This window comes from Morone saxatilis, unplaced genomic scaffold (genome assembly GCF_004916995.1).
Source record: "Morone saxatilis isolate NCDOM2014 unplaced genomic scaffold, NCSU_SB_2.0 Contig23, whole genome shotgun sequence".
Taxonomy (NCBI): Eukaryota; Metazoa; Chordata; class Actinopteri; family Moronidae; genus Morone; species Morone saxatilis.
In genome coordinates this window covers 1,954,577-1,970,967 of record NW_023339796.1, presented here as the reverse complement: position 1 = coordinate 1,970,967, position 16,391 = coordinate 1,954,577, and the positions used below count along the sequence as shown (strand labels likewise).

The 16,391-nt window shown below is 40.4% G+C and overlaps 1 protein-coding gene across 1 annotated transcript in view; it reads left to right on the top strand.

Moving 5' to 3' along the window:
• Positions 1 to 4,235: 4,235 nt before the first annotated feature.
• The window catches only part of esyt2a (extended synaptotagmin-like protein 2a), a gene marked incomplete in the record, with an annotated part of 55,202 nt that continues 43,046 nt past the window's right edge, over positions 4,236 to 16,391 (top strand). Inside the window, 2 exon segments of the mRNA XM_035671468.1 lie at positions 4,236 to 4,412; positions 5,609 to 5,996. Coding sequence (XP_035527361.1) covers positions 5,616 to 5,996 — 381 coding nt within the window.

Sequence of the window (16,391 nt, the reverse complement as noted above, 5' to 3'; positions counted from 1 at the left end):
AGTAACTATAATAATAATAATAACAACAACAATAATAATAATAATAATAATAATAATAATAATAGTAAGAGAAAACATAAAAACGCAATCGAGAAAAAAGTAAAAGTTTAGCATCAAATTCTTCACATTTTAAACAACCTCCTTCACGATACACACACACATAAAATATACACACACGTGCGTGAATTTGCACTTGTTACAACTGTAGACTGAATAAGGAAACTTTAGGAGTGTTTTGGCTTTGGCTGAAAATAAACCCACCCTGTTCTGCCTCCTCTTCCTCTTAGACACGGGATGATGTTTTATAGCCTCACTGCTGCGGCTTCGCAGATTGTTCTTTTCCCACCCTCATTTTAGGAAGCACATTGTTCCTCCTCCTCATTTTCCTCCTCTGTCATTACCCTGCGCAGTTTCAGAGAGGAGAGGAAATTAAATCAGAATATGGAGCAGCAGCAGTGTTATAGGCTTGATTGTCCTACAGGATCAATGTAATCATTATTTTTTTGTAATCAATGCTTTTTGCTCTGTAAGAAATATACTCATCTCTAATGTCTCACTTTACTTTGTGATTGCATCGCTGTATGGGCTGTGATCCACCCAATCATCAAAGTGCTTGTGGGAGTCGGACACTGAGACCAGAACGACTCCAAACTAATCTAATTAACGTACAGGAATCTCATGAATGGCAAACGGTGGGCGAATAAAGACGTGTGGGCGCGGATAAGACATGACAGACAAATGCATTTTTATCACAGTTTATTATTCCTTTAGCTAACAATTCCACTTTACTTTTATTACCACAGACGTTTCAGCTTGATTATTTGGTCTAGAGGGAACTAAAGGGAGTGCAACAGGAGATAAACTTGAGTATACAACTTTTATTTTATTTATTAACGCAAGATATGTGATTAACATTAACACAGGACCTCAATGCAACCAGGGCGACAAGACCAGACATACAGATGTATGCAGATGATACAGTTATATAGGCCTATGGAAAAACAGCTATTACAGGTACAGACAATGTTTCAAAGCACCAGAAAGCTCGTGTTTGACTCTTAACATCCAAATAATACAATATATAATATATAATACTGGTCCATCCAGCTGAACTACATGTTAAAATCAACAGTCAGTAAATTAATTCTTACTTTAGGGGTTACTTTAGATTAATTCAGAGGTCAGAGATCCAGGTCTGCCCTCATTTGTATGTGTGGGTGTGTGTGCAGAGACTGTGAGCGTGCGGGCTTCAGGTAATTGGGGGAAGGAAAAGAAAAGAAAGGAGGAAGAAAGAAAAAATAAAATCAAAAACAGGTGAGGGGGAGAGAAGAGAAGAGGTGCCAGGTCAGGACAGCTGCATTCGGCCAGGATTTCTTCATCTTCATCATTTTTTTATTATTATTTTCATCCATTTGTTAATCTCTGAACTACCCTTTATTTGCCCCCTTGCTGTCCTTGCTTTCTCCTATTTGAGGCCGACCCCAGACTCGTGGGACTTCTCCGGACTGCCGCAGGTCAGTAAACACAACATTTTGAATTTCTGTTTGTTTGAATTGTTGGAACATCCAAACTTAATACTTTTACATCTAATTTAAATAAATAATAAACTGTTACGTATGCAATATATTGTATCTGACCCATTTAGAGTTGTGACTGGCTTATCTGACTACTTATCTAAGGCAGGGGTTCCCAACCTGGGGGTCGGGGCCCCCACTAGGGGTCGCCAAAGCTTCACAGGGGGTCGCAAGGCCTTCTTGATTCTTGCTATAAAACTGAAAAAATACACAGATTAGGCTGATATCTCAACATTTGGTGAGTCAAGTGTCTAATAAAACAATAGTCAAGTATCAGGGACAAAAAAAGTATGAATTTGTCATTAAAAGGATATTCAGTCTGTGTGATTGTTAAAAATAATTAAAGAAATTACATAATGCAGACAGATGGATGGATGGATGCAAAATTCCCGAAACAGGAAATAATCTGCTCAAAATTCATCTAAATCACTTGTTTTACACAAACTTCCTGTCGTTACTGAGTTCACTGTTTTAATATAATATTAGATATTAATAAAATATGTCACTGAGTCAGTTTATTAAATGATAGAAAACAGGTTCTTTAAAGGAACAACTGATCTAAGGTGCTTGCCAGGGCATTTCCCCATTAACACGTCTTATTCCTTCCTTGTTCCTCTTTCTCTCTCCTCCTTTAACCCACACACTAACTACCCAATAAAACTTCTTTTTCCAACTTGCATGGACACTGATTGAACATTCAGTCCATATTAATGTTATGTTACTAATAAAGACAGGAGTGTAATACATAAAGGCAGTCGGGAGGACAGACACAGGAGGAGGGAGCTGGCCTCTGTATTAACAAACTGCAAGTGTGAAGGTTGTTCTGTTCTTTTCCATAATTTAATTCTTTATTTTAAAGTTTTTGTTGCTGATTTTATTCACTTCCCAGAGAAATGACACTGCGAGCAGCTTCAACGCTGAATTCCTGAGTGATTTTAAAAATAGATTTCATTCCTCTGATTGTTTTTCTGCACTTGTTTTTGAGCCGTAACACAATTAAAATAGTTATTAAATTTCCTTTATGCTGAGCTGGGTTTCTCCTCAGTAAACAACAACAGAACAATAATGATATAATTACAGTACATAATAATACCTGTCCCTCTTTTCCTCATAATATAATTAACTGTCTGTATAGATTTGTACTCCACATCATCTGTAATACACACTCCCATGACATCTAGTGGAGGAATGCCGTCTGTGCAAGCAGCAAAGCACCTTAAATCTGTTCCAAATTCATTTATTTAATGGCCTCTTTGGATTTTACAGACTAAATTATCTTCTTTAAAACATTCGACTGGCCTCTTTACAATGAGGTCAGCTGTAGATGAAGCTTTGACCTTACAGGCAACAAATAGGATGAAATGGTCAAAGGTCAAAGGATAAGGGGTTGGCTGAGTGGTAGAATAACACCTGGAGTCGATCGATCACCTGCATAATATGTACATTATATGTATATATATTTATGTAGGCTATATATGAAGGGAAAATTAGAATTGAAACAAACATAAAGCAATAAAAATAGTCTATTTCCCAGTTTAATATGAGTGTTTTGGAGGTTTTTAGACCAGTATATATATAAATATATATAGTAAATACCTATAGTTAAACAATTAACTGGAAAGTTAATTTCACTTTTATTTTCTCCATAGACCGTACTGGACCAGGTCTAGGTGAAAAAACTACTACTACTGTAGCCTACTTGTCAAACTTTATTAATTGATTGAGACTAAATACTTGATACTATTAATTATTATTAATTATAACTGGAAGTAGCAGATTGTCACTGCTTTTTCTACATCGACCACATTGGACCAGAGGTCTAGATAAGATAAAACTGATCCTTTATTGATCCCTGCAGGGGAAATTTAAACAGCACTGCACTGCAGTACAGGGGAATGTACAAAGAGTAACGCCCCTGTATTATATACAGTAAAGTAGAATATGGTAAGCCTATATATATATATGGTATCTGCACATGTTTAATGTTTCTGAAGTATTGTGCAAAAAAGAATTGCTATCTGAGATCGTAAGCATAAATTTAAATAGGACATATTAAATGTATAATCGTCAACCCTGGACTAGATTACCATTATGGAATTATTATTGTATGGAAGCCCATTTCTGCCAATGTAGTAGTATCTCAAAATAATGACTTACATTTCAAAATAATGACAAAGTATCTTAAAATAATGACATAGTATCTTAAAATAATGACATAGCATTTCACAATAATAACATTGTATCTCAAGAAAAATGACTGACATTTAAAAATAATGACTTATTTTTAAAGAAAAAACACTAATACCTCAAAATAAATTTCAAAATAATGAATAATATCTCAAAATAATAACTTACATTTCAAAATAATGACTTAGCTTTTCGAAATAATGACTTATATTTCAAAATAACGACTTAAATAACAGAAACGTTCTCATTACGTTGAGAAACCTTCTCATTATAATACTTTTTAGTCACATTGGCAGTATAATAACCATCCATAAAACACTAATGTAACGTTATAATATGACACACTGACAGCGGATTCACACTAAACTCGGTAGCCGTTATTTCCGCCGCAAGATGGCGCCGGGAACCGCCGCCGAGCTGCTGCATTCGAAGCTCCCTCCCCGTCGGAGGCTGACCTCTTTCCCGCTATGACAGTTTCCTGCGGGCTGGTCGACACCGACGGACTGGCCGCCCTCACACCGAGATGTGCTGAAGGGGAGACGGGCTTATCAGAGTTTAGCTGGCCGCCATGCAGAGCACCGGGCTGCCACAGTGAAACCTCGGTTTATTTATTTTCTACGGGTTAAAGCGAATGTCGCAGGCCGGATAACGGTGAGTGTGTTTCTTTAACGTGGAGCAATAAGTTGTGTTTGGTGTTTGGTGTACGCAGTGCTGGTGGTTAAGCCCCGCCGATACGTGTCACTTTGTGGAGAGAACGTCACGACGGACTCCGTTCAAAAAACGTGGCAGTTAAGAGTTGCCGTGTTTAACGGTTACGTTTTACACACCGTAACCAGTAACCGAGGTGAATTTTGGATTTAGTAGTGGGTGCTCTTTAATTCGGCATACATACAACCAAACCAAACAACACGTATTTTAGTACAACCTGTGAGTTATTACGTTTCATTACGCTAATCGTTGCCAGCCACGGCGGTTTGTTTTCGCTGACAACGGCTGAGGCACTTTTCAAAGTTAAAATACTCCCTAAATTATAGTGTTTAGGTGAATTGGATGTATGCCGAATTGGAGACCGCCTCTAAATGCTTCGTAGTATGTAGTAACTTCCACTGTTATAGGCGCGTACTGTTGCCAGTTGTCTCAGGAATAAAGGTTAAAAAGAAATGGAGATTTTTGTAAAGGAGTTTCGTTATGACGTCCTCTCCATACAGGAAGGCACTGGAATGACAGTTGCACCAGCAGCCTGTATGGATATGCAGTAAAGACTGGAAATATAGACTAAAAGAACAATATTTTAATGTAGTTTACAGATAACATAATAAGATAATATTTGGTCTAATGTGGAGCCATTTGAGGGTTTGTTGTATTTCCTTTGCAACTTTTAAATCCCAACTTGTTGAAGAAATATAGTGTGGGTCTATTACTGAATAATTATGTGTGATATCCTCGTTTTATAAATGAATATATAACGAATTACATTCTCAAATGTTAAGACTTTCAGTGGTACTCCACAGTAGATAGTACAGTGTAATTACACCTGAAATACAGCAGTTTTATTTTGGCATCTTTTGGTTAACAGGAAGTGAATATTATGTCTATATTCTTCATGCATTTCTCCACCCACTGTGCTGCTGTTACACTTATATTAAGTACATTAGTACATTTACGAGGCTCAATAGTCAGCTTGTTGTTTCTTTGTCATGCTTAATGCTGTTTTCTCCCCCGGGGTCTGTGATAGGGCTGTTTGAACTTTGACCGCTGGAGATAATCTTGCATCATGAGGCCTCTGCTGTGTGACCAGACTCTAATGTTTGCTGTAAATATCTCTCTCTCTCTCTCTCTTTCTGCAGCAGGGAAATGAGTAACAGGATGGAGGGTTCGGCGGCACCGGGCGCCAGGGCGAACGGACCCATCGCGGCGCCCAGCCCCCCGGTGGGCTCCGGCATCGGCCCGCCTCCGTCCCCGGAGGAGCTGGAGGAAGAGCCCCAGTCGTCCCTGACAGACGTCACCCAAATGTGGATTAAATTCGGCAAGACTTTCGCCATCATCTTCCCGATCTACATCCTGGGATACTTCGAGTTCAGCTTCAGCTGGGTTCTGATCGGACTCGCCATGTTGTTCTACTGGAGGAAGAACCACGGCAGCAAGGACTACAGGATAAACCGGGCCTTGGCGTTCCTGGAGCACGAGGAGAAAGTGGTGAAGCAGAGTGTGCCCACTGCTGAGCTGCCACCATGGGTAGGTCCTGCGTTATTACCCCGCGTTATCGCTGTCTCTCCTCCAAGTGTCCCCCTTCCCTCGGGCGTCCTTCCAGCCGACTATAGGACTAACATCGACTGTTTTCCTGCCAAACTGGCTGATAGAGGTTCCTAAAGTGGAGCTGTAGTTGTTCTTCCCACTGGGGGAATAACACTATCCTACTTACTAACCAGAGAACCATTTCGTTCCCACATCCGATCAGATCCAACAATCAGACCAGCGCCTGTCGTTTCCTTGTTTGGGTCAGCGGTTAACCTTTCCAAACTCTTGTGTGTGAGGTGTTGAAACTGCATCGGAAATGAGACGCACAGCGTTTGAAAACTACGAGTAACACTCTGAGTCCCCTGAGAAATTCTCCTGCGGTCGTTTTATTGGTGGAAAAATCAGTTTCTGGGCAACAAAAGCAGAGAATGAATAGCTTCTGGCAGGTTAGATATTCCGAAATGCCCAACAGTGTGAGCCCATAAGTGGCTCCAGAACTGTATTTCACTACATGTCCTGTGATATCAGACCATATTTCTCAGACGGTGCAGTGGTGTTTGACCTTGGAATAAAGGCACACATCATCTCTTTCATTTCAACCCACAGCACAGAAACAATCTGTGTGTGACGTCTGAAAGGTCACACAGGCTCGCCGTCCACTTCCACGGCTCTTTTTGATCATTCAGTCCCGTTGACCACCGCTTGAAGTCCTCTATGAATAATTTACACGTGGCCTTTGAGCCTGCCGAGCTCCCCGGCTGCTGCTAATAAAGCTTATGTCCTGATTTTCACTTTCTGTTGGTGCGGTTGCCCGTCAGAGCACGCAGGGCGGTTTCCCTGCGCCACAATAAGGAACCGGTATGAAGAAGGCCGACCGGCAATACGCCTTCCACATAGCTGCCATTCTCTCTCTCTCTCTATTACATTCTTTGGTCTTTACATGTGGCGAGTTCACCCAGCCCAAATGACTAGTTCCTAGAAGCAGGGTGTGTACTCTGAGGATGTATGTGAGAAAAACAGCCATTGGCTCGTCGGCTGGTAGTGTTGACAGAGATTCATTAGAGCACAGTGTTTTCCCAAAAGCTGTTTTTCTTGCAGCAGGGAAATGGACGGGAAGCTTTGCTCCAGCAGTGCGCGGCTCCATTTGTAATTTCCAAGCTTTGTTAAATCCACAGAGACTGGAGACCTCGCACACTCAAACTCTTACTGCCTACGTTGAGTTAAGGTACGAGAGAGGAGACCCCGCTGAACAGGCTGTGTGTTGTTTGTGTTGTGTCAAGTTAAATTAAAGCAGAGACGTCAGAAGAGACGTGTTGGGTTGCATTGGATCATACAGGCGTCCCCGATGAAGTTATTACCACGCTGTGTTACTTCAAAAACAGGTTTTACTTCACAAGGAATGAGTTGACCTCAGTACTATAACTTAACAACAACTCCTGCTGAATAAAAGGAGCATTTCAGATGTTTTTATTATCTTGTAGTTACTGACTTTGGGATCGAGTTCAGGCCATATTCTTTATTTCAACATTATTCTAGAGATGAATAGTTTAACGGCCGACACTTGATCTGTATCATCGCGTGCAGTCGGGTCTTTCACAATGTGATTCTGAACTTTAAAGGTCTTTTATGTATTCGTGATGCGTTTGATGGCCCTTCCCCAGACTGCACAGACTCTGCCGCTGCAATAAAAAGGCCTTCTGCAGTAATATCCTCTGTGATGGACGACGGTGACGATGGTGATGAAGAACGCTGAGAGGCTGAGTGGATGGCAGTCAGACACCGCGGGCCCGATGCCGCACGCCGTACGCAGCCACACGGTAGAGCAGCTGTCGGTGTTGTTTAGTGAGTCAGCAGGCTTATCTTTTGTCTTTATGTCCCCTGTTGTGATGTTTTAACCCCCAGCGACACACACACACACGTGCTGATTGACAGCCTGATTAAAGGGAAACTGAGGGAACCAGTGAAAGGATGTCAGAGGGTTAATGTGTGCTTCTGATAATGAGCAGTGAACTGTGACCCCTGCAGACACTCAGACGGTGTCAGTCTGTCCCTCAGTCATTCTGACACACTAACCTCAAACCTCAATGATTAGAAGCTCAGAGAGACAAAGAGGGAACTCTACAGCCAAATAACCCCCATTAGGAGCCCTATTGTATTTAATCTGACGTCATTAGTGAAATTAATATAGTCTGTAAAACTTCCAAAGAGTAATTAAAGTCCACCGCAGCTTCCCGAGCACAAGTTACAGTCTTCAGTCACTTCAGTTCACATGAATTCAAACTCAGAAATGAAATGTTGAACCAAGATTAACTACATTTACAGAAAATAATCTAATCTCTAACTCAAGTTTAATTACCTGCCATTGCACTTTGGTAGTCCGCCCAAACAAAAGGCCGGTTAATTGTGATTTTTAGAGATTATTTAAACATTAGCCGTCAGTCCGAGCGGTACGTTCAATAAATTCATCGTAGAAACCTTGCGACTGGTGTGTCATTGGGTCGTAACATGACAAACGTGCTCAAGACATATAAGTATAAGTAAATCAGGGATTTCAGAATCAAAAATACAACCAATTGATTCATTATAAACTTTAGAAAGTCCCGGAAAATGTTCAAAAATATCATAATGTGACTTTTTTTCGCACAATCAACACTCAAAAACCACAAAAGTTTCCGGTTTATAACGATATAAAAACAAGAGAAAAACCAGCGACGTCTATTCAGTCGTAATGTTCTCTCAGTTATTTAATGAATCGACTATTTCAGCACAAAATGACTTCACTTTTGTTTATTGCATTTATTTTTCTAAAGGATGCTTCACTCCTGTTAGATGTAGACTGAACACAAGAAGCGACAGGAGGGTTTTTATCAGTTTTCCCTTCAGACACAATGGATCAACTGTCATACTCTGTATAAAACCAACACAATGAGCCACACCTGCAGTGTATTGGCACGCAGTAAAAGCAGCTGTTCTCACCACCGAAATATGGATTTTGGTGGCGAGCCCGTCGCCTTGGCTCGTAGTTAACAAACGCCTGAGGTAATGCTACACGTCTGTGCTGGTGAAGACACACTGAGTCACTCGCTGCTCTCAGACGCACACTGATGCATCTGGACGGGCTCAGTTTCAGGAAAATGTACAGTTTGATAGGTTTCACCACCAGCTGGCTCATAGAAATCAACGTGCACACAGAAATAATGCGTGTTTGCCACCGAAGAGGCATCTCTCTGGAGTGGAGGCTTTCATAAGCAACAAGTAAACAAACATTTGTGGCCTGTAAATGATTCATGTGGATGTTTTATAGACACCACGACAGATATTCTGAGGGTAAAACTGTTTCATTTACAGTCTGACTAACAGATAATGTCCACATAATGTCTTCATGAGCTAAAGTACAAGTAACAACTCAGTTATTTTCATTATTGTGTACAAAATAAACTCACAGTCCACTTAGAGCTGCAAAAAATAGTCCACTCATCGATTATTTGATAAACTGATGAATCGTTTCAGTTATTTTTCGAAGCAAAAATGAAATAAAATAGATGTTTTTAGCTTTTTAAATGTAAGAATTTGCTGCTTTTCTTCCTCGTACATTAATAAACTGAATATCTTTGGGTTTTTAACGGTAGCAGTCAGTTCTTACACGTTAATATCAAAGTGCTTTTTAAAGGAGGGGTTGTCGTTTGAGTCTCAGTTTTCCGTTAACTCGATTGCTCCGTAATCCTTTGATCCATACAAGCTGGAAAATCCTAAAGTTAGTGAGGAACGGAGATAAGAATCCAGCGTGCAACCTTTTAAAGCTCTTAATGTGATTAACAATGCATGACAGGAAATATAATTTTTTTTTGTCCTGAACAAATTAGCAGCAAATTCTCTTTGGCTGAAAATGAATTTTATTTGTCAAATTGTCCCGTTTTCATGCTCAAACACAAGTAATGTCAGTGTGTTCGATCACTTCTGTGTATTTAGAATTGACTGAACTTTACACTCGTTATGTTAAATTGCTTTAAAACTGCAGGAATATGTAAAAAGTGTAGAAGCAGAGGTAACCCCAGGTGACTGGCTGTCAGGGAGTGATGGATGGTGATGAAAGGCTGCAACAGAAGGCTCACTGAGGAGGAATGAGGTCAGTAAACGGTTGGTCTGGACGCTTTACGGCTGCCTCATAATGTTTATATAGTGCACCTGAACACAACACTACAGCTGATAAATGACAGATATATGTTCATACCAGAGTCAGACATTCGTATATTACGCTGATACTTCATACCTCCGTCACAGCAGCACAGAGGATTGTTCCCGGCTTAGGACGGGCGTCTGTGTCTTTAGAGAGAGGTGTTGTGGTTATATGCCGTCCTGGAATATCTGGAAAACCCAAAGACATTCAGAGACTAGTTTTCCAGTCGTGGAAACATCGGAAATGGATTAAAATGACCAAATATCCTGTAATTAGCCCCTCACTCAGATTACATCTGTTGTTGTGGATGATAATTGTTGAGTTTATGTGCAACAAACTACTTTGTAAACTTCTTTTAACACGTAAGCAGATGGATTTTGGTTTGGTATTTCCACGTGGAGTGTCCCATTGTGAGCGAGCGCTGTCCTGTATTATCAGAGGAAGGTGATAAACTCCTGGAAAACGATTTCTTAGAAAGAGCGGGAACCTTAGAGGTGTTGACTTGAGAGCATTAGCCAGCTGAATTGGCTTTGGATTGATTGCTTTGTCACATTTAACCTCATCAGAAGAAGTGTCGGGGGAGCGAAGGTCAACCGGGGAAACGACAGTAACTGTGATGCAAATCCATGGCAGGTACGCCCAGGTAGTAACGGCTGCAGCATTTCTACCATTATTTACATAATTCAATCAATATATAAAGTGTATAAAGCAGCGCAGGAACTCCAGACTCACATCCAAACTGCATTTCCATATTTCACCCACAAAAAGCCCGTGCTCTTTAATGTTTATACCGCGGTAGAAACGCAGACAGCGGGCTCAAAGAGCCTTTTATAATGATATGAAACCCATTGAATGTTTCTGACTCTTTCCTGATGACTTTAACAGTTGAGCCAGTATATTATTGAGACAGTAAGTTGATCGTTGTTCTGTTTTCTTCGAGGTTGAAAAGCTCAGGAACTACAAAACCGAGCAGCATGAAATCTGGATTATTTAGCTGTTTGCACGAATGTTGGAGACCTTCAGGTGGCTGGATGCACTGGGCCGGTCCTGCTGTAGGTGGGGATGTGTGTAGATGTGTGTAGATGTGTGTGGACTGTGGTGCAGGAGCAGACTCAACTCTTTCCCTTCCGTGTGTTCTGGGAAGCAGTTGAGGGGTTAAGACCAGGACGTGGAAAGTTACTGGGGACCGCAGGGTAACTGTTTCTCTTTTCTGACCTCCTTCTGTTGTCTCTCCACCTTCCCTGCTCTCTCTCTCCTCTCTCTCTCTCTCTCTCTCTCTTTCTCTCTCTCTCTCTCTCCTCTCTTCTCTCTTCTCTCTTCTCTCTCCTCTCTATCTCCTGTGTGTGCTCGTATGACACGTCGCTGGTTGGGGCCTCCCTGTTCTTCGATTCCTCAAAGGGCGGGCTCAGCTCCACGGCACGCGAATGGAAACAATGTGCTGCTCTGCCCGGGTTTGAGGTTAAAAGAAAAAGGACAGCGACTCTGAAAGTGCTGACTTTGTCTTTATTGATGAGTACCGTTGACATCTCCAATTCTGTTTTCTGTTCTGAACTGAGCAGGCAGGATGCTGGACTGGGAGGGGCCAGCCCACATCTCCTACACCAAGTTTCGACTTCTAATATGGACGTAAAACAGACCAAACGTCAACCCTCATAGTCATTGTTTTAATTGACAATCTTTTTTTTTAGGAGTTTTTGACCTTTCCATGCTGGATTGTGCACCGATATGACTTGAGGGGTATCTCAGAAAGCTGCTTTCTCATACAAATAAGACTTTAATTTGAAATGATTCAACCACATCTGGTAACATCGCTGAAGGCTGCTCTTCTCTCTTACTCTGGTGCTGTTGCCTCAGTATTGTAAATCACAGCTGCACCCTGCAGGTTAGGCTTTGCAGGGAAAACAATATGTTACACCAAGAATCATATCGGCACATATCGGTTTTACTCACAGCATGATCACAGTCATATTGTTTAAGTTATAAATAAACTTTGCACACAGACTGTTTATTGGAGCATAGGAACCATTTTTCTCTTCAAAAGTATGTTTAAACACTTTAAACACTTCCTCATTTCCCCATACATTAGTGGTAACATCCATCTAATAAAACAATTAATGTGCATAAAGTGTGTATTCTTTGCAACAATATGTTAAATTTCAGCTCCAACACTCCTTTCTTTTGGACTGCTTTGCATTTAAAGTAAAAGTAACTGTCATTAGAATCAGTTGTTATCTCTATTTAAAACAGCAGCTTTTGTCCTCCCAGGTCCTCCACATTCAGGGTCAGGTTCCACAGTGAGTGCCTACATTAAAGACATGTTGAGGACAGTTCAGTGCAGCAAGTGTTAAATATGAACTTGAAAATCTAGTTTTAACGTTATACTTCAATATGTAAACCTTCTCCTACTCTAAACTTAAAAACTGGTGAAAGGTTTTTAAAATTAGCATGTAATATGTTGTCGAGCTCGCGGGGGCCCACGGCGCCGGCGGCGACTGATCCCAGGAGGGATCCAAGTCAATGCAGAACAGACACGATTAAAATTATTGGTGTTCAGATACTGAGTTATATCAGAAAGTACATGACACGTATATTCATCTCGGTCGACTTGAGTGATTGGGGATAAATGTAGTCGCTGTTTCGACAGGAATATAGAGACGTTTGTTTGGGTTTTAGTGAAATACAACAAAAAACAATAAAGCAAGTGAAAATAGACGCAAAAATAATCAACAAATACACAGAATTTACATCCATAAAACATTTACTCTTCAACAGCAAGTATGGCTGCTTTCCAGGACCGCTGAGCATCATAGTAGTTATTTACTATAGCACTGCCCGACGCTCGAGAACTCTGTTCGTTTAATACAGATGATATATACTAGTGAGCTGCCTCTGATTATTATGGAAAAAATCATATATCCCAGGAATTTTTAATTTGGCAGTTTCAAATATTGAGGAAATCACGATGTATGTTTCATTAATTCGATTATTATTTAATAGTGTATGAAACTTCAGAAAAACATGCATGAATCATGTTAAGTTTCGGATCATGTTGTCAAAAACATCACTTTAAGGACAGTGGTTCCTCTAGTGGGTCGTCTACACTTTCCAATTATCCCACTGTTAAACATACGAATACTCTGTCATAATCTAAATTAGTCTGCCGTCAGGAATACTAACACCGTTCAAACGTACAAAATCTATATAAGGTTTGGGACAACGAACAAGTGACAGGGAATATCTTCTGCGAGCCGACTTTTATGGACAATGAGAAGCTTATGAGGTATGCAGTGTCGACCACCAGCGACCTGAGATATGTAATTATTATAGTTACGGTTTGGATATGCCCGATACTTCCACATTTGATTGTTAGCGCTGGAGCAAGGTCGGTAGTTTAGAACTTTTTACAGGGTGTAACGGTTGAGAGTATACCTGAGGCTATACATCGTTGAATTTCTATTGCGATGCCTGTTGGTGTTTTGAGTGTTGATCACGACGATAACGCAGACTGATAAACATGAGATTGGATTATATTGGGGTATGGAAAAAAATATAAATCTATATTCTGGTCTCACGATTTGTTAGTGATAGTTTTCCCCAAACTCGCAATCTTGATCAAATTTCGATTAATTGAGCACCGTTAATTATATATACTCAAAACTGTTTAAAGAAAACGTCTTTAAAGCTTGACCGTGTTGAGGGGTTTTTTTTTTCTGTTTCTGTGTAAGTTTGTTCCATAAGCGTAATTTTTGTATTTTCAATTTGTCAATTAATTCAGATCGATTCCGTTTCTCTCGGAGTTCATATTGCGTTCATGTTTGTCCATAGAAATGATGTCATGGGAAGTAACGTGGTTGCTTGATCGTTGGTCTCCCAAGACCCTATTGGTAGTTGTTGTGCTCGTGTGTGGATGTGAAGTAGAGGTACTTATTATACTGTGTGGTCTGGGTGTGGTTTTCTGTGTTGTGTGGGGTGACGTGGTATTAGTTGACTGCAGACAAATTTAGATTTAGGGTTCATTGATTTAATTAATTGTTCATGGAGAGGAGCAGAGGAGAGAAGCCAGATAGATATCTTCATACAGTTTTCTGGATTCGATTTTTTCTCTAAAATGGTAAATATGATGAGCTCAATAGGGTATTAGAGTTTAAATCGAATTTAAGTAATATCTGCTGATCAGTAGTTGATAAACTAAATTCTTAGTTTTGTATGCTGCAATTCTCATTGTCGTTGTTGTTTCTTTATCTATATATATGGTGTGAGCGATTATTATGCAGCCCAGGCAGTAGATAGGATCTAACCTCCTTTATGACAGATTATCATACATATCACATCGCAGCAATATGAGTGTATCAATGAAGTCATGTCCTTGATACATGTATGTGGATAATCTTGGTTCTGGTCATGGCTGGAATGTGGAGCTGTGGATTCCTGTTTGTTGTTTTCTGATTTGTTACTTGGATCTTATGTCTGCATAAGATTCGATCATTCCTACCTACGCCCTCCACAGCTCGTCTCTCTCCTAAATATAGACGTGTCAGCGCGAGCGAAGGTCTCGGCAGGCATAGGTCGCCTCACTCTCGTCACCTTTATCAGCAGCTCTGCGTATTGGTCTGATGGAGAGCTGATGAAGCAATGCTTTTAATCTTGTAATATTTTGGTATGTATCCTTTGAGATTTTGAGACATTCCACGCGGGTCCTGCCCACCGTGAACCACGAGTCATACGAGGACGACCATGAGTAAATTTGATAGATAGATTTCTTCACTCAGTCATAGCTTCAGTTTTAAATGTGGATGGATAATATGCTATGCAAGCACTTCGATTCAGGAATTGATTCTATACGCTCATCCTATCAGCAATGGGCCCTCTCAATTCTGTTCGACCTCTCTCCATTCTCTCCATCTCCTCATACACAAAACACATTGCATTGTATGAGAGAGATTGTTGTGTGGCTGGGAAAGTGTAGAGGTTTAGGATTATCCAATAATCTTTATATAACATAGTTGGTACTGTGTGAGTACTCCGATCCCACTTGACCCGCCTGATGCTATCTATAGAGGACAGTGTGATGTACCTTCCGGAAGAGATCAAAGGATTTTGCTGAGAATGATTTGGTGTATTCGTGCTTGGCTGTGTCCATCAAGAGTATTGTTCCATTTTGAATAGATGTCGATGTCTAAACACAGAAGATCACAGGGTCATTCAGGGAATATCGTTTGACCAGTAAGATCATTAATGTATTAACTTCGACTTCCACGAGAGCTCGTGATCGGCCACTGTGTTCTCTACCACAATCAATCTTCAAGTACTATTTCTACACAGAGGTTTAGCTCATGTGTATTTATATTAGTGTGTTATTCATGAGGGAATAATCTGAGTTGGATGATCTTGTCGGTGTATATTGTTGTTTAGTTGAGGTGTGTTTCTTGAGGGGTGGAGAGACGATTGATGTTTATTGGGGTTGATTTTTATTAGTTAAGCGTCCTGTATCCTTCGAGCTTGTCCGTCTTGTACAGAGCTAGCTTTTACCTTGACTTTTTTCTTCCAAGTTCTTATCTTTTGTACTGATAAATTGAACTGAGAATTGCTAACCAGCCAAGTTCTTCAGCGCTGTGAGTCGTAACGACGTTAATAGCACTTCATTTCCAGAGCAGATTCAACAGAGAGCTAGCAGATCTACTACTGAACCATCCCATACAAAAGACTTGTGTTATGTCTCTGCATCAGGGGTTACGGCGCAACCAGAGACAGTACACACAACGGCAAGCGGAATGCGTGTTACAATGCGGACCGATGCTGTGCTCATATCAAAAGTTGAATATAAAAAAATGATAGAATGAGGGTGAGTTGTATGTTAAGATTAAGTGAAATTGTAGAATGTGGATAGATTGAAGAAGTTAAAGTGGATGCAGACTAAAATAAAGAGTAGAATTAAGAAGTGTGTCTTTTAATAAGGAGAAGATGTACATAGTGTGGGGTGAAGTTGGAATAGTAAGAAAAGGAAAGAGTATATGAGAAGAGAGGAGAGAGAAGCGGAAGAGAGAGGACATGATACGAGAGAGAGAGAGAAGGAGAAAGAAGCGAGAAGAAGAGAGAAGAGAGAGACGAGAGAAGAAAAAAGAAAGAGAAAGGAAGGTGTAGGGACAGAAAGAGTGAAGAAGAGAAGTTAATGAATAATTTTAATCATGTCTTAATGTTAAGGAGAGTGGTCTTTG